We start from the raw sequence: 22,626 nt of genomic DNA on the forward strand, positions 1-22,626 counted from the left end.
GCGCTGTGTTACCTCACCACAGCCGCCCGACGCGCTAACCATCCGACCAAGTGATCCCCACTGATCCACGTAGGCGAGAAAGCCGTTAGATACAAGGGGGGAGGCCACATAGGGATGTATGTATACAGACATACATAGCCTCCGGAAAGTACGCCAAGTATCTTAAGAATGAAGACTTTTTAAGACTTTTTAATTGACTGCAGCAATGCAGTCTACTAAAACCAGCTTTCTCTTCTAATCCAGGTCGGTAAATTTCATTTCTGTCAGTTTAAAAAATCTGATAACCTATGCCTGCTGCTTGTACCATGCTCAAGTGTTCTTTACTTATTTGTGTGTGTTTTCACGTTGTTTAACTATTGCTCATGAGCGGGGATGTAGAATCTAATCCGTATCCCAGTGTTCTTCCCGAAGAGCTGGATAAAGTTGCTAAAGCAATTACCGCGCACATAGACGCAGACCATAAAGAATTAAAACATGTTCTTGATGAGGTGAAGTCAAGTCACGCGATGTTGTAACAAACTGTCTCAGATAGTAACTTAAGATGAGTAGCTTAGAAGCTCGCGTTAATTCTTTGGATAAAACGCTACCAACTGATCTGAAACCAACTATATCTGATGCTCCTCGGGGGTGAATGCCGAACTGTCTTCATGCATCGATGATTTTGAGGATAGATCATGACGGGAAAACCTTTTTTTTTTCGGAATAACTGATGCCGAAGCCGGGAAACTTAGTCGCAGTCTGAAGATAAGGTCCGCTCGTTTATCTCAATTATAGGTATCGAGCTACCGCCTGATGACGACAGACTTGGTTCGTACGCGAGTAAGAAGTGCCGACCTGTAATTGTAAGGCTTTCTACCTTTACGATAAAACAAAGAATTGTTGAAGAGAAGGCCAAATTAAAAGGTATCGCGGTCAGTTTAAGTGAAGATTTTTCTAAAGAAAACGCGCAAGAAACAGCATATGTACGGAAACTCGATTGACCAGCAAAATGCAGTACATTACAAAAAACTATTTATTTAAAAAAATGCTTCTTTACGGTAGTCAGACTGACATCGTATCTGAACTTAACCATGATTTTGCGTCATCGCCCTCTCCTTCAGGTGCGAATAATTTAAACAGTTCTGGAGTCACTTCCTAGCAATCCCAGCCTACTATAATTGTCACAGAATGAAAGCCAGTTTCTGGCTTTTTTTTAAATATTATAAGCGTATTAAATAGACGTGATTAATTATCTTCCTGGACTGACGACTGCTCTGCAGACATCATGGTACTAACTGAAACCTGGTTGTCGAATAAAGTGCACGATACGTAAAGTTTACACTGCAGAAACAATTACAAGTTCTGCAGGTCTGATCGAATAACAAGGACAGGTGGTAGTGATCTCATAGCAATATCGGATAAATTTCACTCTCAAATAATTCGTACTGCTTCGCCACTTGAACGTACTTGTATGCGCATGTGTTCGGCTATCAAGATGATGTTCTGCTTGCTAGCTACCGTCCGCCTCACTGCTCCTTAAACTTTTGCTAGAACTCGCGTGACTGTTTGTACGCAGTATCTGTCCGATAACCAAATTCGCAAAAATTTTAATGGACGATTTTAAGTTTTCAGACATGGAGCTGTGGGAAAGGAACAGCTGTCTGTGGCACGGTGAAAAGCAACATTTTAGAAATTTGTGCAATGATATTAGTTTAAACCAAGTAATCTTTGAACCCACGTGCATCACAGTATTGTAATACACTTGATTTGGTTTTCATAACTAATCATACGGTCATTCCATCGATTGATTACTTACCTGGCCTTGGTGACTGTCGCATTGTACACTTGTGCAGTTCAGCCGCAGCGTCCTCTGCGTGCAAGTTGTAAAAGATTGTCAGAGCTGTTCTTGTATATATATGTGCGGGATTAGAAGTTTTCACTGAAGAACACAAGGAATGCGCTTCAGATCACTCTGTGCAAGAGAAATGGATATTGCTCAAAGATAAGATAAAGTTAGCTTACTAATGTGCGAACTGTTCCCGTGCGAACTGTTCGAGCGGTGCTGTAGAATAAGAGACGGAGAACATTTACTTATGGAAGCATGACAGGACATCCGTTCGCTTCGAGCGCGTCAAGACGACTCATTTATTTTTGACTAGAAGGTACGGGAAAGGCGAGAGAATAGAGAGAAAATAAAATACATTACACTGTGTCAAACAGGCTTTCTTGCACCCCGCACGTGCAAGCAACCCGCTCCAAACCTGAAAGGCACAACCGCACCGCCCGTCGCTGTTCACAGAACGCGCCCGCCAATAATTTTCACGCAGTTTGAGGGGTGTCAAGTGTCCGGCGCTTCTGCCACAGCAACCTTAACAATGCCGTCTTAGGTGGGGGCGTCCTCCTCGCCACATCGTTCGCGGCCCTTCAGCGCGGGGTTGCTTTGGCTCCAGAATGGAGGATATAAAGCTTCCCCCGGATGAGCCAACTAGTATTGAGCTCATTGCTCCGCAATCTCTAAGAGAACAGCAGCTGTATCGGTTCCTTCACCTATGTTCCCCCACTTAATAACAATTTGCTGCACCGCGCCCTGGCTTAATTCTGGTGGTCTTCCCTTTCTTCAGGTCACTAGATGTCGTTGGCCGGCCCATATGTGCCGATCTGAGCTCCAATAAGTACTATTGCCTCCACCGTCTCCCGAAACCATCGGCTATGGCAGTCCGGTACTTCCAGCGTCGTGAAAGATGCATGCCATCGCCAGGAATTTCGTCCGGCAGCAAGTGGGGAGGAAGGGTTCTCAACTTCCTTCCGAGAAGTAAGTGCGCCGGTGACAGTGGTTCTCACTCTTGAGCGTGATTATATATGATAATCAAAGAGCGTCAGTTGATCTCGGCCTCCACCTCATAGAGAACGATGCTGAGTTTTTCGAAACTCAAACTGCTCCGACCGAACAACTTTCACAATGCTACTTTCACAAATCGCACCATCCGCTCCCAGAAGCCGCCCCAGCAAGCTGCCTGTTCAACAATAAACTTCCGTCTGATCTGCTTTACGGCGAAGTATGACTGCAATTGCTCGACGTGCAACAGCATCAACATGGCCTTTAGGTCCCTGGCTGCACGCTTGAATGTGAGCGCGTTGTTCGAATACACCATCCAGCAGATTCCACAGCGTGCCACAAAACGTTTAAAGGCCAACTGGAAGGCTGTAGCCGACAGGTCGCTGACGAGCTCAAGGTGGACGGCACCTCTCACAGCACAGGGGAAAATAGCGATGTAGCATTTTTTGCTGTCGCGTGACTGTTGACAAATCAAGGGCTCTGCGAAATTGATGCCAACAATGTCGAACGGGTTTCCTTTTGTCACTCTGTCAGCTGGAAGTGGGGCTACTGGTTCCGTAGCTGAAGGGCAACTTCGTTTGTGACAGACGAGGCACCGCTTGGAAACTTTCTTTACGGCCTGACGTCTTCTGATAACCCAACACGATTCTCGCAGCTCTACTAGAGTATTGCGTACGTCCGTGTGCAGCATTCTCAAGTGTTGCTTCCGTATGAGCATTGACGCAAGGGGGTGATTGCCAGGGAGAACGATGGGTTGCTTAGTCTCATCTTTGCTATAACTGAATGGGGAGTGTTCACCAACTCGCATGAGGCCATTTTTGTTGAAGTACCGGTTGAAAGGCAAAGCAGGAGAGCTCTTGTGCAGTGGTCTTCGATTCTTCAGGTTTGAAATGTCGTCGTTAAACGAATCTCCTTGAGCTTTAGCCAACCAGTATCTTTCGGCGCCGATTGCTTCTACAACTCGTAATGGGCCGATTGTCTTGCCTTTGTTGTCACTGTTGTCGACAAAGCGGCGGGCCCACGCGTTTACTCGTACGACTTTGCTAAATGAACTATAATTTTCAACATTGAGAATTGCCATGGATGACGATACTATGAGCATCACCGTCACCTTTCGCTCTTCCATCTGGCACTCTGCAACCTTCGAGCTCGGCTCACTTATCGTTGGTCAATGCGTGTCATCCTCCTAAAGCCAACGGTGTCCTCTCCACCACAATTTGCTTTCCCGCAGGGCTGATGGGTGAATGCCGCGGGTGATTATGTCAGCGGGGTTGTCTGAACCTTGACAGTGTTCGCAATCCTTGGGATCTGTTAGCGCTTGTAACTCAGACTCGATTTGCTACGAAGGGCTTCCATCTGGCAGCGTTTCCCTTGATTCAGTACGTATCCGTTGTAGAGTCAGTCCAGAGGATGGTAGCAACGTTCTTTAGATCCGAGGCCTTGGTAACGTAGTGCCGTAGTCGAGCGCCAACAAGGGCTCCCATCAGCTCCGATTGGGGTAGCCAGAGGCGTTTCAAAGGGGCCACTCTTGATTCAGCCATGACCAAGCTTACATTTATTAGTCCGAACGGAGACTTAGTCACGATATATGCGACATCACCATGAGCCTTCGAGCTTGCGTAACAGAAAATATGCACCATTTTCTCCGTATCATCGTTTCTGAAGTCTGCCGTTATCAGTTTTGGAATAGACACTCCTTCTATGCAGCTCCTTACACCATGAGTCCCACTCAGGCTGCAACGTTTCAGGCAAGGGATCAACCCAACTAACCCCCACGACACTTGGAACATTAAATTTACGCATAATGCTGTGGCAGAAATAAATTCAAAAGAGTCGAAAATTCTTGCCGAGACCTGCAGCACAAATCGCTTGTGGGCTTTTGTGGAGAGGAAGTCGATGAGTGAAGTTAGGTTGTATTCAAAGTGGTCAGTCTGAGCATTCCGGCCAACTCCCAATACCTTCGTAGCTGCAGCATATCCAGCATCAGCGTTCCTTCTTTCCACATTGCCATTCTCTAAGAAGTTGACGAGATCGCCGTCGTTCGACATCCACTTGTGTAGCCGCATCCCTGCTTGAGACAATATATCTTTTAATTCCTGGCACGAGACTTTGCCCTTGTGAAGGCTGTCAACTCGAGTTACAAGGTCGTCAACGTCAAGCTTCTTGCGCAGGATACTCGCAGTCTCAGCATACTGTTCCCGCAGGCCTTCAAGATGATGTTGCAATGTTGCAGCCAAGAGAATGGGCTCGACGTGACAACGAACTGCACGCGAGTCATCCGATAGGTTACCAGAGCTGGAACTTATTTCCCTTTATTGGCGTCATAGCGTACCAGAGGAACTGCACAGTGTTCCGGTCGCCCTCTGGCAGGGATATTTGGAGAAAGGCCTTTTCAATATCCGCAGCGATGGCAGTGTTGTAAGTGCGGAAATTGATCAGCAGATCAATGAGCTCTGGGTTTTCATTTGGGCCATTTTCCAAAACTATTCAGTGAGAGGCGATTTTTGGCACTTGATGCATGGAATACTACCGTCAGTTTTGTCGTCTGGCTTTCGTGACGAACTGCTTGATGTGTCATATAGTACACCGCACCTTCAGAGGTGCCGTAATCCTTGCTGGCTGGCTCTGCATAGCCCTTTTCTGTGTAGTCTCTTATGCAGGCGTCGTATTCCCTAATCAACGAATCTTCTTTGAAGAGGCGCGTTGTCTGTGCATTAAGAAGCTTTGCAGCGCACTTGTAGTTGTCAAGTTCGTAAACCATCGAATTCCAAGGGAACGACAACTTATAGCGGCCATTCTCAATGTTGGCGGTTTCCTTATAGTGCTGAAGGACCGCGCCCTGGTGACGAACTGGCTCATGTTCTTTGATACCTATGTGCTCAAGTTCCCAGAAAGACATTATCTGTGCTGATATTTCCTTGTCAAGTTGTTCATTCACTCCTATTCGCATCACGCCAGCAGCCAAGGAGCAGACTCCGGTTGGCTTTCTTGTGCCCGCCTGGCCCTGGACAGTCCATCCGAATACAGCCTCCACTGCCATAAATTTGGAGCTGAGACGCTTAGTGGACCCCGTGACAGTTTCCCCCATAAGGATCAGCGCCTATGAAAAGGTGAATATTTTCACTTTCGCCGCCCTGCGAGGAGTCTGCGACTTGGAAGTGAAATCTTGAAAGTTGAAGTAGAACAGAATTTGATGGAGTAGCCACGATATCTGCACAGATGCAAGGTACTTCCAGTGCTCCCACTCGCACCCCTTTTACGTCGTGCTGGCTTCTGAGTCACAGCTCCACACGACGGATTTTTTTGCTTGTTATAGCTGATTGTTAACCAAAGGCAAATATTTTAAGCTTCTCTTCCTCAAAGACCTTTACCTCAAGTTTTTCGAATAGGTTGCGATAGATGAAGATTCCCTGACTGCCACGATCGAGGAGAAGACTGACAATTGTACATTCATGTGGACCCTCTGTCCAAGCTCGCGCTTTCTGTGGGAGAAACTGCTGCTCTCCAGTGCACATTATCTGCCGTGCCTAATGAGGACTTCGACGCCCTGGTTTGCTCAGTCACTGGTGACGAAGATGTATCCCCTTCATCAGCGTCGCGGTGTCTTCTAAAGTCAGGGTCGCCCATTGTCGTTAAGTGTCTGCCGTTGCAATGCTCACACCTGAGCCACTTAGCTTTACGGCATTCTCTTTCCGCGCACCCCTTTGTTGTGCACCGGAAACACCGATTGTCAGGCTTCAGCACCTCTGTCATCCGCCACAGACATCTTTGCGTTACAGTTGCCGGTCTGATGGCCGTTCGAATTACAAAATAGACATCCTGTGCTGTCCTTGATAGTGGTGCGCAGTGCCGCTGCAGCAGGCATGTTCGCTGCTTTAATGTTGCCGGTGCTCCTTTCCTTTTCGAATTCGGCACACTTGTCTTTCGGCGCTTCGGGCCGCGTCGCAACCTCCTTTCTCAGAAAACGCAGGAGCACGTGCAGCTCGCTTCCCTCGTTCGTAGCCTCGTTTTCTCGTTGGTACACCAGACGAAGGTCGGCAGGCACCCTTTCTGTATTACGGTTAGTAACAAAGTTCCATAAATGCCGACACACGCCTAAAGAAGTGAGGCTGCGTACACCTGTCTCTACGTTTTCGTCGAGGCTGCGTGGTTTAGCGAGATTCCGTTAATCCGGCACTGGCTTGGTCTTCTATAATTACTTCCTTTCTGCCGAGCCTCCCCTTTAATAGCGAGCGAGTAACATCGTAGTTGCCTTCCGACAAGTCAGGTCCTGCTACCGCAGCCGCCGCCTTTCCTGTCAAGTAGCTGTTCAGGTACTTGAGTTTGTCTGCGTTTGAGAGGTTCTGCGCTGATAGTCGACTCAGAGTGACTTCCGAACTATTGCCACTTTCGAAGCTCTCCGTTCAATTTGTTGATTTCGAGCTTTGGCAGCTTTACGGTGGGGCGATCCTGCGAATCGTTTGCGCTAGATTCTCTTTGATCTGAGGAATTTAGTGTGCGAACTGATTAAGCAATTGTGCAGCTAAAGTCACGCAGCATGCTTTGTACCTTTGTTTTCCCCACGCTGATCTTTTCTCTGTACATTTCGGAGCATGCAACTTCCGTTTCAAAAGCTTCATCTTCAACGCCTTTTGCTATCTCCCGATCTAGCTCTTTCAGTGAGTCCTCTTTAACAGAAAGAAGGCTTATCTTTTCTTCTAGCTCACCTATTGATGCGCTGCCGTCCATGGTGGATACTTCGTTGAGCAGCTTGGTTATAGACGTTCGCACCACTGCCCTTCTTCGCCTGATTCTGTCGATATCCATCTTTTGACGTCCCTGCTCCCAAGTGTTGGCACCAAAATGTCGAATACGAGACGGAGAACCTTTAACTTGTAGAAAAATGACAGACGTCCGTTCGCTTCGAGTGCATCACGGATACTCATTTATTTTTGACTAGAAGGTACGGTAAAGGGAAGACAGTAGAGAGGAAGGCAGTCACAAAACACTGTGCTAAACATTCTTGCACCCCGCACGTGCAAGGAACCCGCTCCAAACCTGAAAGGCACCACCGCACCGCCCTTCGCTGTTCGTAGAACGCGCCCGCCAGTAATTTCAACGCAGTTTGAGGGGTGTCAAGTGTCCGGCGCTTCTGCCACAGCGACCTCAGTAGTGCCATTTTAGGTGGGGGAGTCATCATCGCCGCATCGTCGGCGGCATCCAGCGCGGGGGGGCATTGGCTCCACAATGGAGGATATACAACAAGCGGCGTTCCGCTCTCAGTAGTTTACATCACCCCATCTTCGCTTACGTAATAACAAAAGCGATTGCACGGCATTCTATGTGATCTGATACCACGAAGAGATGGGCGGCCTTTTACAGCGTAACGCTAAGTGCAAAGAAGCATATGCAATTGCTAAACATATTTTCCTTGGCGATACACTTCCTTCTCTTTTACAGTCCAACCCTCGTAAGCGTTGGAGCATTGTTAAGGGACCGAAAAATAAAAACAATAAACTTTGTAAAGATATTGTTTCAGCGATTGCAAGTGGCAGGTGCTGTGAAGCCTTGCAGGACGTCTTCATAAACACATTTTCCACAGACAACTATAACGATTTACCTATTCTAGCTGATGCTCGCCTTCCTTGAGTGGAACTTATCATCATTGATCAATTAGTGTTTGTTGTCTTCTAAGTGTATCTGTAGTCTCGAGTTTATCATTTTCTGGTACACCTTGCTTAGACAGAACGTGAGCGAGAAGGGTCTGAGGTTTTCAACGGCGAATTTCTTGCCCGGTTTGGGGATCATGATAATTCGTGCGTGCTTCCACATCGCCGGCACCGTACATTGCTCCCAGTGTTGCTTGAGAAAGGGCGTGAGCGCGGAGACGGACTTGCCCCTGAGGTTTCCAATCATGCAGTTCGTGATGCGGGTCGTGCCCGCCGCTGTGTTAGAGTTGGTGGCTGCGATGGCCGCTCTGATCTCATCTTTTAAGATAGGTTCGTCCATCAGTGGTTTGGGCTGTCCTGTGTAGGGTGTTCTCCATGGTTGTGTGGGAGCAGGATCTTCATAGCACTTGGTTTTGATGGCGTCGATGCGGTCTTGTTGGCTACCTGGGTAGGTGCGCAGTAACCGCTCCAAGGCCTTGTGTTCTTCTCCTTTGATTTTGGTTGGGTTCTGGATGACATTAAGTATGTGCCATGTGGTCGTATCCAGGGTGCCACCGAAGGAGTCGCAGAATCTATAGCAGTTCGCAGAGGCGAGTTGCATAGCATATCATTCTGCAACCACTGGTTTGTGAATAAAACGTAACGCCCTCTGCTGCCTTGCTACCTGCGCATTGCTTTTTTTCGTTGTGAGCCAAACGTCACGCCCTTTCCCGCATGACCCTAATGGCCCACAACTCCTCGCTTGTAAACGAAACATAACACACTCTCCAGCATGTTGTCCAGCGCACCAACACTCGTCGCTTTTAAATCCAACCTTATGGACTCTCCAGCGTACACCTGAGCGTCCCGCAACCGCTGGTTTGGGATCCAAAGCTAAAGTCCTCTTCTGCCTGCCTACCTACCTGCGCATTGCGATTCTTCGCTTGTGAGCCAAACGTCACGCCCTCTTCCGCGTGTTCTTAATGGCCCGCAACTCCTCCCTTGTAAACGTAACATAAGACCCTCTCCAGCATTTTCTCCAGCGCACCGACACTCTTCGCTTTTAAACCGAACCCAATAGGCTCTCCAGCGTGCGCCTGAGCGACCCGCAACCACTCGTTTGTGACCCAAACCTAACGCCCTCTCTGCCTGACTACGTGCGCATTGCCTTTTGTCGCTTATGAGCCAAATGTCACGCCCTCTCCCGCATGACCCTAATGGCCCACAACTCCTCGCTTGTAAACGAAACATAACACCCTCTCCAGCATGTTGTCCAGCGCACCGACACTCGTCGCTTTTAAATCCAACCTTATGGACTCTCCAGCGTACGGCTGAGCGACCCGCAACCGCCGGTTTGCGATCCAAAGCTAAAGCCCTCTACTGCCTGCCTGCCTACCTGCAAATTGCGTTTCTTCGCTTGTGAGACAAACGTCACGCCCTCTTCCGCATGGCCCTAAGGGCCCACAACTCCTCGCTTTTAAACGAAACACAGCATCGTCTCCAGCATGTTCTCCAGCACACCGACACCCTTCGCTTTTAATCCGAACATAATGAGCTCTCCAGCGTGCGCCTGAGCGGCCCGCAACCGCTCGTATGCGATCCAAACCTAACGCCCTCTTTTTCGTGTCCGCTGCCGGAGCGGTGATGCGAGCATAAGTCTAACGCCACTCTGATGTAGCCACGAACCCAAAAGAGCCTCGTGTTTATAAGACAGCCGCTTTCTTCCCCTTTTCAGAATGGCGTCACAGCCTGCGCACAGGAGTCCTTGGTCAGATCAGAGATTACCGATAACATTACATCTTCCCTTTTCTTTTTTTGCAACACATAGAAAAGAAATGAACCACAACACAACCAAACAGTATGATATATACAAATAGGATCAATATGCATCGCGATTTGCAACAGCACCGAGTTGCAGTATGCAGGTCTGAAGTGTAGCCAAATCGCTGTGCCGGCCTTATTTCTCGACCGTAGCGTGTCATATAACCACCGGGTCTGCCGTCCTCATATGAGGCAGCAGCCGGCGTTGAATGAAGCGCAGAAGGGTCTGCCGAGGCCTTGTTTTCTTCGGATTGGACTGCAGCGTCCGGAGTCGCAGGAAATTCATAGGACGGGTCATGCGCGCCGGTTCACTCGCTCTACCGGACCAAGGCGCGTCTGTTTCTCTGTAGTTCAACCCCGTCGTCTGTCCGCACCCGATAAAGCCGAGGCCGCATGGCTGGACTCAACACGTTTGCTGGAATTTTTCTGCCTTTTATGCACACCCGGTTTCCTGGGGCGAGCAGTGGTAGCTGCGTTACCGCATGGCGACGGTCGTAGTCGAGTTCTTGCTTATTCCTAACTGTCTTGTTTATGTATCGGATGCTCCTGAGACCGCTCGTCGTTGACTGTACTAGCTTTTTCGGGTGCACAGGAAGCATAGAACGCAACCGTCGGCTCATGAATAGCTGGGCTGGGCTTGTACCCAACGTACCTGGGGAATTTTTATAGGCTAGGAGGGCCAGGTAAGGGTCTACCGATTTTTCTGACATCCGTTTTATTGTCTGCACTGTACGTTCGGCATCTCCTTTTGACTGCGGGTACCTGGGGCTCGACGTGACGTGATGGAAGCCATAACTTTTCGCAAACAATGCAAATTCTGCAGAAGCGAATTGAGGACGGTTGTCTGTTATGACAAGTTCTGGAATTCTGTGTCTAGCAACTATACTCTTGATTTGCACAATAACCGCCGTTGAGCTCGTGGAAGATAGAAGGGCAAGCTCTGGATAGCGCGAAAAATAGTATGCGACCACAAGGTACGATCTACCGTGCAAATGGAGAAGGTCAGCTCCTGCCATCAGCCAAAACAAGCTGGGGGACTCTGACGGCATCATGGGCTCGGGTTTTCGAACGCGCAGTCTCGCGCACTCTCGACAACTGTTTACCAGAGCTCCTAGCTCGGCGCTGACACCGGGCACCACACAGATTCGCGGACCCTTGCGCGACATTTCACAATGCCCTGGTGACCAACATGCAATGAGCAAAGTATTTCCCTTCTTGAATTCTGAGTCGCCACGAGACGAGAGCCATGCAGAAGCACACCGTCACATAAGTTTTGCGCTCTCCGACCAGTAAGGGCTTAGCCAAATGCTCACTTTAGCGGACGTGGCCAGCCTAGCTTACAATACAACCGAAGTTGTTGGCAGGTTGAGACTTGTTCTTGCGCGAACTTTGTTTTGTTTCAATAGGCTGAAAATTTCAGTTCGCTGGTACAGGCTTGCGCATGGCTCGATACTTCACTGCAATCCAGCTCCCCTATCTCTGCATCCGCTTCCGTGCAAGATGCCCTAGAAAGGGTGTTGGCACCGCCAACGTACATAGGACATCTTACACGTATATAGGAGACTGAAAGGATATCGCATGAGCCTCAACCGGAATCTTTGTATTCTAGGGGGAAGCACATCAAGGGGTAACTGACCGAGTATTTTATTTGCGCGTACCGTTGTTCTGTTGGTGTTAATGAACGAGAGTGATATGCAACCGGCCGCCTTTCCCTATCTGATTGCGCTTGCATGAGCACACAGCCAAGACCGAATGACGACGCGTCGGCGGACAGAATAGTGCGCAGCTTAGGGACGAATTTTGCGACGCATTGCGCCGAGGTGATCAATTCTTTCAGACTCGAATGATTTTTGCTGAGGCAGGCCCCAGTGCCACTCACGGCCTTCCAAGTAAAGACTACGGAGCGGTGCTGACATGTCGGCTAGGTTGTTCACAAACCTTGCCAGATAGCTTATGATGCCCAAGAAACCTGTGGACTTCAGCAACACTTGATGACATAGCCATTTCATTTATGGCTCGAACTTTCTTGGGATCCGGCGTGTTTCCCGACGCATCGACCACGTAGCCTAAATACGCTACTCTGCTGACACAAAAAGAACATTTTGCCCGATTGAGTGTTACCCCCGCTGCAAACAACCTTTTTAGCACTGTTCACGCTTCGTAGCTCCGTAAACTAGAACGTCATCCATCAGGTTCACTACTCCTGCAAGGCCATCCAAGATTTCCTCCATGCGGCTTTGAAAGTATTCCGGGCTCAAGGTGATACCGAACGGCAGTCGCTGGAAGCAGTACCTACGAAACGGGGTGATAAATGTTGTTATCTCTTGACATTCTTTCTGCAATTTAGCCTGGCGAAATCCTCAATTGGCATCTAATTTCGAAAAGCATGTGGCCCCCGCCAATTGCCTAAGTGCGTCGTCTACGGTTGGCAAGACACCGTTCACGTAGGATGCTCTTGTTCAGCTGAGTTCGATCCGCGCAGGTTCGAACTTCCCCACGTGGTTTGACTACTGGCACCATTTCTCTGCACCATGTAATCGGGCCATCTACATTACGAATGACTTTGCTTTTGACCATTTTGGCCAACTCTAGTTGGATGGGGTTGTTTAACGGGATGGGTACCTGCCGCGGCGCGAAAATTGCAAAGGGGACCGCGCCCACTTTCATGCGGATGGTGTATTTGCCTCACATCATGCCCAGTCCGAAGAGCTGCAGGAACATGTGCTCGTACTGTTTATCGTCAACCACATCAATAAATTTGACTACAGCAAGTGCTTCACTGGCTGGGAGCCCTAACAGGACACACTACAGTGACTCTACAATGTACAGTGTTGGTGGCGTTTTTTGCCTTTCCAAACAATATCTGCTGAAAAACAACCATTCACTTCGAGCCGCTGATTTGCAGCGCTTCTCAACACCGCTTGTCACCTGCCTATACGAGGCGGTACGCCGGGGAAATCGGGTAGAACAACAGTGACTTCTGCTCCTGAATCAATTTTTGCACTTACGCGTACACAATTGAAAGACGTAGTAGTTCTGTGGAAACCCGCAAAATGGAGAGAAGAAATGAATAAAGGGAAAACCAGACATACAACTGTTCGTAGCAATTGCTACGAACGGGTGCATGTCAAACACGTCAAACACTTGCATTTGTTTCGTGTTGTCGACAAATTCGACTTCGCCGTGCCATGTGCTAGCCGCCTGGTTAGCTCAGATGGTAGAATGGCTGATCCGCAAAGGCGGTGGTCCCGGGTTCGAATCCCGCACCAGGACGAATTTTTCTTCAACTATGACGCTTTTCTTTTGAGGAACTCGGATGGGTTTCTTTTGTAGCGGTTGCTACGATCGGCTGGATGTCTGATTTTCCCTTTATTCACCATTGAAAGACACTGCCGCATATCTGGCATTTGAGCCGTTGAGTGTCCCAAGAAAGAAGTTTTGTCCGTCGCGTTCAAGCATAGACACGCCCACCTGGTTGTTTTTTTTTTGTTGTTCTCTTGTGACACACCACGGCGAAATGTCCCTTGATTCCACAGGGGTCACACTGGGCTGAACGTGCAGGGCACCTGGCTCCATGGTGGCTCGACTGTCCGCAGAACTGGCACCCTGGCGGTCGCCGCTGTCCCATCCTCCACCCCTGCAGCGACTGCCGTTGCTGTGCTGTGGCGCCAGCCTCCCAATTGCTAGACGGCTTCCTGGTTGCTCGTTGGACCATGTCAAGTTCGTCTGTATTCGCCTTGTTGCTGACGGCCTGGAGTTCCAGTTGCTGTCCAATTGTTCCAGAGCGCTCGCTAGCGTAAGGGTGGCATCCATCTGGAGCGCTTCCGACAGCTGTGCGTCCCCGAGGCCGACCACAAATCTGTCGCGGATCATTCGATCTCGGAATTCTGCAAATTCACAGCGGTCGGCAAGTTCGTGCAGGGCTGTCACAAAGTTGTCCGCCCTTTCCCCGGGTTCTTGCTTCTGGCGATGGAAATCTGCCTTTCATAGACTATATTCTTCGTGGCCACAAAATGGGTGTCAAATATTTCATCACTTTCTCGTAGCGTCGTGACTCCTCTTCGGTAAGGGCGAATGTTCGAAAAATTTTTCTGGCCTGCCTGCTCATGCTGTACAAAAGCGTTCGCACTTGGCATCCTCCGTTCGGTCGTTCAGCCCCGACGCGTAGCAGTAGTCACCGAGTGACATAATCCATTCTGGCCATTCGGAAGTCCGGTCGAACTTCAAGGGTGTCGGTGGCGGGATGGCTGCCGGTGGCGGGGCCGCCGCTGGCGGAGTGGTCATCGCGCAGATCCAACGCCGGGTGAGCTCCGAAGAGGTTACTAGGATGGGGGGCGGGGGTCGTCCTACTTCTGACACCATGTCGTGTCCGCTGCCGTAGCGGTGATGCGAGCAAAAGACTGCTGCCACTCCAATGCAGCCACGAACCCGAAAAGCACCGTGCTTATTAGACAGCCGCTTTTTATCCCTTTTCTTCAATGACGTCACAGCCTGCGCACACGTGTGCTGGGTCAGATCAGAGATAGCCGATAACACTACACTCTTCTGCCCGCCTACCTGCACATTGCCTTTTTTCGCTTGTGAGGCAAAGGTTTTGTCCTTTTGGATAAAAATAATTGTTCCTTCAAGCTTCCTCGGAATTTGAATGACCGTTTGTTTTTCAGTGTAATCTTGGAAATAGGCAATTCTAGGCGGTGGCCTCCATGGCGGCCAGGACCGTAGGTACGGTCTATATACACGTGCATTTAACTTCGGGTTTTCTCTCAAAAACGTCATTAACAAAACTTGCTCTGAAAGTTGCGTCGGTTTCCTCGCTGCCTTCAAAAATTTCATAAACAATAACGTTTGACCTTCGACTGCGATCTTCGTGGTAGACAAGTTTCCACTTTGCAACGTTAGCGTATTCTGAAGGGACACAGACGATGATTGAAGTGCTGTAATTTAGGAGGGTTTTCTCTTGATTCTTTCATAACTGTTCATGTGATAGTAGACGCAAGTCAAGATCATGAATGAGTTGCTCATACTCACTAAACTTCGTTTTCATCTCAGTAACATCAGCGTGGATATCGGCTTGCCCGGTCAGAACATTTTGAAGCATTTCAGCTGTAGTGGGTCCCAGCTTGGTTGCCATGTCACCACATAGCAAAATTGTCAGAACTAGTCAACACTTATAGTCGATACTGAAACAAACATCAGGGAACGGCAAAACAAACAAGAAGAGTCTGCACCCACCTTTTGTCATTTGCGTGCGCACGTCCTTTGCTACGAGGCGGACGATCAGAGAAGGGTCGTTATCTCGAAATGTATATGCAACGAAAGCAGTAAAATTTTGGGGGGTAAGAGAAATATAAAAATGAGAACGCCGAATCTCAAAAACATTACAACAGGAAACGCTGACCTCTATTTATAACCTCATATGCAAAAAAAAAAAAAGATCAGATTGCCGCGTTGAGCCGCTAGACTTAGCGCCTGTGTGTAAGTAGTTACTATATGGCGCTGTGATCTATGCAACTTGTAAGACCCTTTACTACTATGCGCAGGCATGGTGCCCAAATCACAGACCCCACTCTAATTCAAGAAGCGGAGAGCCTACTTCGCCGAACGTGGGATCCAGCCTCTGAGAATGCCCTTGAGCCGTGCTCAGAGACGCAATGGCGTCAGCGTTTGGCGGCTTGCCTGACACCTGTCTTGGTGGAACCAGCACCAGATTCTCCATCGCAGCCAGCTAACGAGTTGCCCGGAGATCTTGTATTGGAATCTACAAGTAATGACGGTACGGAACATCGTGATGTAGGTACGTCCGGCTGTAGAAATAATTCAAACATTAAGCATGCTTTACTATAGGGCAGATACCTTGTTTGTCGTTATGCCAAATAATTTATGTAACATTTATTGTAATGGTGCGATTGTTTGATGTGCGAAAATAATTACGGCACAAATCGCCGACACATATCTCAAAAGAACACACAACAACCTTTGTCAGAGACTACAGCATCGTCCTGATTCTTATGGTACCTTCGGTTGGTCGTCTCGGAGCGCTCTAGAGCACTCAAGCAAGCGGCGTTGTCTTCGGCTGGTTGAAAGAGGGTGCGCGGCTTCTGTTCTGCTGGTTCTTTTCGATCGTTCTCTTCCATCTTCGAGGGCTCTGAGGCGCTCCGATCCCTGTCGTCGGAGCAGTCATCCAGACTGGGAGCGTTTCCAGTCACGTGATCACAACACAGCGTCGCGGCGTCGCCGGCTGATGTTTCTGCGTCGTCTGGTCCCTGCGTTACCTCGTCTGAGCTGGAAAAAAAATCCATTTAAGCGCTGCGTTAATGCCTTCAGCTTTGCTGGCTTAGGCAGAACCAAGCAGCGACAGCTCCGAGAGCGACGACGACTTCAACGGTACTTGTGAGCAGAAATGTGCCCAGCTCTTCAATATGCGTAACAGAACACCGTTAGGCATGTATCTTCCCTCAGTAACCTGAGGAAAGATACGTTTCCTCAGGTTACTGGGTTTCCTAACGTGCTTGAACGTATTTATGGGACATATTTTCCAATCAGATGGCCAAACAACAAACTCAGATCAACATACACAAACATACGTAAGCGCGTTTCAATCACCATGCAAAGCATATGGGACAGCAATGGGAGATTTGAAGACATCTTTACGGGCACCCGCAGCAAGATCCACGATACCAGTGTTCTTAGGCTGTCAGCAGTGAATAAGGATCTGCCAACAATCTGCGGAACCAACCAGTACCACATTCTTGGAGATACTACCTGCCCAATAAGAGAACAGCTTCTTACACCATACAAAGATTTTGGACCAATCACAGATGCGCAGATTGTACATAACCACCGTCGCTCTTTGACGCGCATTGTTATTGGAAATGCATTTGGGCGCTTCAAACAGACGTTCCGCCAAGTACGGTAGATTGAAATCGAAACAGTGGTCAAAATAACACAATTCCACATTGCTTGCTGGACAATCTACGATATTTGCCTGGACGTTGGGGGTATAACCTTAGACGGCATTTTAACCGTTGACGACCTGCAGGAAAGGCAACGACATATCGCTCAGCAATACATTCTCCAAGAGGAAAATTTCAAGGAAGTAACCCAGTCTGCACCGACACAGAGAAAGTCAGGCTTGCGGCACCTGGGGAATTGAAGCGGAGCAACCTGGCACTGCATTTATAAATTTGCTCATTCTGTTATGCTGATTGTGATGTTGATTCGAGGACGGCAGAAGACTAGATACAGCAATGAAATTAGGAAATTCGCGGGTACTAGTTGGTATCGGTTGGCGCTGGACAGTTGTTAATTAGTGATAACAGGTGTTAATTAGTGACAACCTTCGTCCTGTGGTGGACATAAAAGAGGCTGATGACGATGATGAAATAGAGAACGTCTTCAGGCCATCGTGGCTGGTCGAAGTGCGCTTACAGATTCTAGTTGCGCATTTCATCATTGACCTAGGGTCAGTGCTTGTGGCTCGCATATTTGGAAATAATGTTGTGGTTTACTAATGAGTTAATTTGATGACTTGGAAAGCAGAAAATCATTTGATATGGTTACTGCCCCGTTTATGTCGCTTTACTTATTCCCTGTTATTGAAATATCTTGCATGTGAATATCACTTGTCTGTTCTGCATGTGTTATTGAGCAGCTGTTGGTACTTCATAGTAAACGCACATTTCCACAGGTTACTGGGTTTCCCAACGTGCTTGGGTGTATTGATGGGACATATTTTCCTATCAGATGGCCAAATAACAAGCTCAGATCAATATACACAAACATACATGACTACGTTTCAATCGCCATGCAGTGCATATGGGGTAGCAATGGGAGATTTGAAGCCATGTTTACGGGCATCGCCAGCAAGATCCACGATACCAGCGTCTTTAGGTTGTCAACAGTGAATAAGGATCTGCCAACAATATGCGCAACCAACGAGTACCACATTCTTCGAGATCCTGCCTACCCAATCAGGAAATACCTTCTTACACCACACAATGATTTTGGACCCATTAAAAATGCGCAGATTGTACACAACCATAGTCACTCTTCAACGCGCGTTGTTATCAAAAATACATTTGGCCGCCTCAAACAATGGTTCCGCCAAATACGGTACGTTAATTTCCAAGCAGTCGACAAAATTACGCAATTCCTCATTGCTTGCTGAACAATGGAAAATATTTTTCTAGACGTTGGGCATTTATATGTAGACAGCATTTTAGCCGATGACGACGTGCAGGAAAACAAGATGTCGCTCAGCATCACATTCTCCAAGAGGAAGAACTCAAGGAACAAACGAGTCTGTACCGACACACAGTCCGGCCTGCGGCACTTTGGGCAACTGAAGTGCAGCAACCTGGCACAGCGTTTATAAGTTTGCTCATTCTGTTGTGATGGTGTTAGAAAAATGTGTAAGCATTTCTCCTAATTATAAACAAGGCATTACATTGTTGCTTGTGTATTTTTATTGACAAAAGCAGTTGTTAAATTCGGGTTGTGCGAATGAAACTCGTGGCACATTTTCTTTTTGCAATAAAAAAGAAACGACGCTACTCGAGTAAAGAAATCTCCCACTGCATTGGAGTTAGAGTTAATGTAATGTCATGTTGCAAACATTATTTACATTGTGCCTCACTGTCTCAAGAATCATTACATTGTGCTCGTTCTACCTTCCTTGGAGGTCTCCCGCAGTGCATTCGTGTTATCTCCACGTGCTTCGATGATTTCTCGATGTCGCCGTGCACGCGCTTCTTCCCGCTTTCTTTTCCTTTTAGAGCTTCGCGCTGTTCATTCATTTTCTACATCTCACCAAAAATTTCTTATGCTTCATGCGGTCAATACTTGGATGTTGATTTCTTCGGTGCTCAGGTTTAGGTGTAGTACCATGACAATCAAGCCTACCATTTCCAGCTTGATGTGGAGGTGCTGTGTTGATGAAGCGTTGGTTATGTTCACCCGAGTTTGGTAATATTCATTATTCAAGAATTGAGTCCTCTCCAGTGGCATGTGCAGCAGAATATAGCCTCTCGTACATGACTTTCTTGACTCCCCTGAGGATTTCTGGTTCTACGCGATCATATATAGATCGAATCGATGCAAACTGTGTTGCATCGATTCGCGCTTTGCAGCAGCACCTCAGGCACAATGCTCAAGAACCCATTTTGCTTCATTGCGCATGTTTTGACCATCTTGCTGCCCGCACAACCGCTTTATCTCGGTGAGGTGAGTGTCGATTATGGTCGAATGAAAATTACTAGGGACGTACAACCTTTACCACGGATAAAGGACGCATTGGATCGGCTCTGCAACGCTAAATACTTCTCGTCGATGTATCTCAAGTCTGGCTAGTGAGAAATAGAAGTCGACGAGAGAGATCTGAAAGAGACCGCCTGTATCATGCCAGACGGCCTCTACAAATTCTAGCTTATGCCATTGAGACTGTGGTCAGCGCTTGCAACGTTCGAGCGCCTCATGGACACGGTGTTGGGGGGATTGAAGTGGTAGACCTGTATTGTTTACTTGGACGACATTGGTCGTCTTCGCCGGCAATTGCGATGATCATTTTAGGCAACCTTTGACAGTACTAGAGGCCATCAAGTCATCAGGGGTCACTGTCGAGCCGGTAAAGTGCCGCTTCGGTTGAAATTAGCTTTTGTTCCTGGGACACGTCATCAGCAAATCTGGAGTCCGTCCCCATCCGCAGAAGACAGCTGCCATCACAAAGTTGCAACAGCCCATCGACAAGAAGGCAGTGCGTAGATTCCTTGGCACGCGTGCGTATTGCAGCCTCTTTGTCAAGGACTTTAACGCATCGCTAAACCGCTGACACATCTTACTAATTGTGATGTCCAGTTCAAGTGGGAAATGACGCAGGCCCACGCTTTTCAAGAACTCAAACGGCGCATGCAGTCGCATCGGTGACGTCCTAGTCCAGAGGAAAGACGGACTTGAACGGTTGATAGCTTAGGATAGCCGTCGGCAAGCCCCCCAAGGCAATTATTCTACGACATAAAGGGATACCTCTCCATCATTTGGGCTACACCCTAATTCCGCCTTTTAAGTCGTCAGCGACCATCACGCACAGCTAGTGAATATAAAGGACCCTTCAGGATGTCTGGCGCAGTGGAGCCTCAGACTGCAAGGATATGACACCACTGGAATCTACAAGCCTGGACGAAAACACTCTGATACCGATCGCCTATCACGTGACGCCATTGACCCGACGCCTCAAGATGACGAGGATAGCGACGCCTTCCTTGAAATAAGAGGCGTGGAACACTTCGCTGAACAGCAATGAGCAGACCCAGAGTTTAAAAGCCTCGTCGGGTACTTGGAAGGAAACACGGACGCTGTCCCTAGGGCATTTCAACGAGGATTGTCTTCGTTCTCGGATCAATACAACCTACTCATAAAAATCTCATCAGCCCGCTCCAAGCGCCTTCTTGTTGCTTCCTCAGCGCTGCATCAAGGAGTACTGGACGCCCTGCGTGACGATCGGGCTGCAGGACATTTCGAATTCTCTCGGACCCTATCGCGGATACAGCAAAGGTATTACTGGCCGCGCCTGACCGCTGACGTCGCCCGTTACGTCAAGACATGCCGAGAGTGTCAGCGACGGAAGACGCCACCGACAACGCTAGCAGGATTACTAAAGCCGATGGAGCGTCCTTGCCGACCATTTTAGCAGATCGGGATGGATTTGTTGGGAACCTTTCCAACGTCAACATCTCGAAATTAGTGAATCGTTGTGGCGATGGAATACCTCACCCGCTTCGCTGAAACGAAAGCTCTGCTGAAAGGTAGCACTGCCAATGTTGTGAAATTCTTTGTTGAGAACATGCTGCTGCAACATGGCGCCCCATAAGTTCTCATCACAGACAGAGCAACGGCCTTTACAGCGGTGTACACCCAAGCCATTTTGTAATACAGTCAGACAAGCCACTGGAGGACAACTGCCTATGACCCGCAGACAAATTGTCATGCGTAATGCCTGAATAAGACACTTACCAATAATGCAAAAGGATATAAAGTTGGGCGAGTGGGCACGGTAACATGATCTTGGATTGTAGCGCGAATGAAACGGACAGACTAGAAGCGGACAGGACGAGCGCTAAGTCTCCATAAAATTTTTATTGAAACTAACCACATATCTATAGGTGATTTCAAGTAGCGTAGCATATGAACATGACAAGGTCCAAAGACATCAGTTAAACATATCAAGAAGTAGGAAAACCAAAAAGCAAACAACAAAAAGACTACTTGAGATTAACGCAAGTGCTGTGAAGATCGCTACCACTCTTGGCTTGTGCTCTGGGGCAACCATTGCATAAACAATAAATGCAGAAGTACATATTAGCATAATTTTTTAGAAGCCACAGGAGTAGTGGTATATTGACAGGACGTGATGAAAATAAGATGTTCTGACTGAAAACATTTCGAGTTGATCAACACTGACTGACAAGTGACTGAAAAATTTGTGCATGCTCATGTTTAACTTTTGTGTGCGACACAAGCGATAGGAGGGAGACTATAGAACATAAACGCCATGAATTCAACGTTTATTTTAATGGAAAGAATAAGGAAAATATTTACACTGCATGTGCACTTGCACTGTACATACGTACTTCAGAAAGAGGGCTCAAGTTGCTATACAGACGTACAAAACCATGTTAAGCAGTGCTTGCATAAAAAAATAGAATGAAAAAGCACACAGTCAGTGCTGTTCCATGGTATTTAGAAAGTATTCCTGTTTGTCGTGCGATCATAATGAGCTTGGTCTGACACATGTCCCTTTCATTTAGTGGTATTCCTCATTGTTCTTTTGGTCAGTCGGTTGCCATAGGTGAAGAAAACAGATATGACGCGCAGCACCAGTCGTGTCAATGCATTGTGAAGTGGCACAAGTATACTTGTGCAGTGAATTATGGGGGAGTGCATGTGGAGACACCAGCCAGTCAACTCCATGTATATTTGACCATGTAGACAGATGATCAAAGGAATAGACTGCACTACCCCTGACGGGCACTCGACAAATTTGGTCGTATATTTAACTAAGCAAGCCTCTCTCGCCTGGGTGCCTTTCTCAATTCGCTTCTTTAACTGCTATGCACACCTTTCGAGTGAAAAATAAAGTAAGCGGCATATGCACAACAGTCCACAAGTGAATTGAGAAAGGCGAGGAGGCAAGCGAAATTAGCTTTTCTACAGACTCCACCAAATTTGTCTAATGTGTGTGAGAGGCAGCGTACTGTACGCCTTTTTCATGTGGTCAAATGTACATAGTGCAGACTGGTCATAACTAAATGGGCCAAATATGTGCCACACAGAAATCACCATATTTCGCTCGAAAGATAAGTATACTCG

At 48.0% G+C, this 22,626-nt stretch overlaps 1 protein-coding gene across 1 annotated transcript in view; it reads left to right on the forward strand.

Annotated features, from left to right (window-relative positions):
* LOC142567777 (uncharacterized) overlaps positions 1 to 22,626 on the forward strand; it is a 243,824-nt gene that overhangs the window by 80,881 nt on the left and 140,317 nt on the right. Inside the window, exon 4 of the mRNA XM_075677938.1 lies at positions 15,804 to 16,057. Within this exon, the coding sequence (XP_075534053.1) occupies positions 15,804 to 16,057 (254 nt within the window). The remainder of the gene's footprint in view (positions 1 to 15,803; positions 16,058 to 22,626) is intronic.

This window comes from Dermacentor variabilis, unplaced genomic scaffold, assembly GCF_050947875.1.
Source record: "Dermacentor variabilis isolate Ectoservices unplaced genomic scaffold, ASM5094787v1 scaffold_14, whole genome shotgun sequence".
NCBI lineage: Eukaryota > Metazoa > Arthropoda > Arachnida > Ixodida > Ixodidae > Dermacentor > Dermacentor variabilis.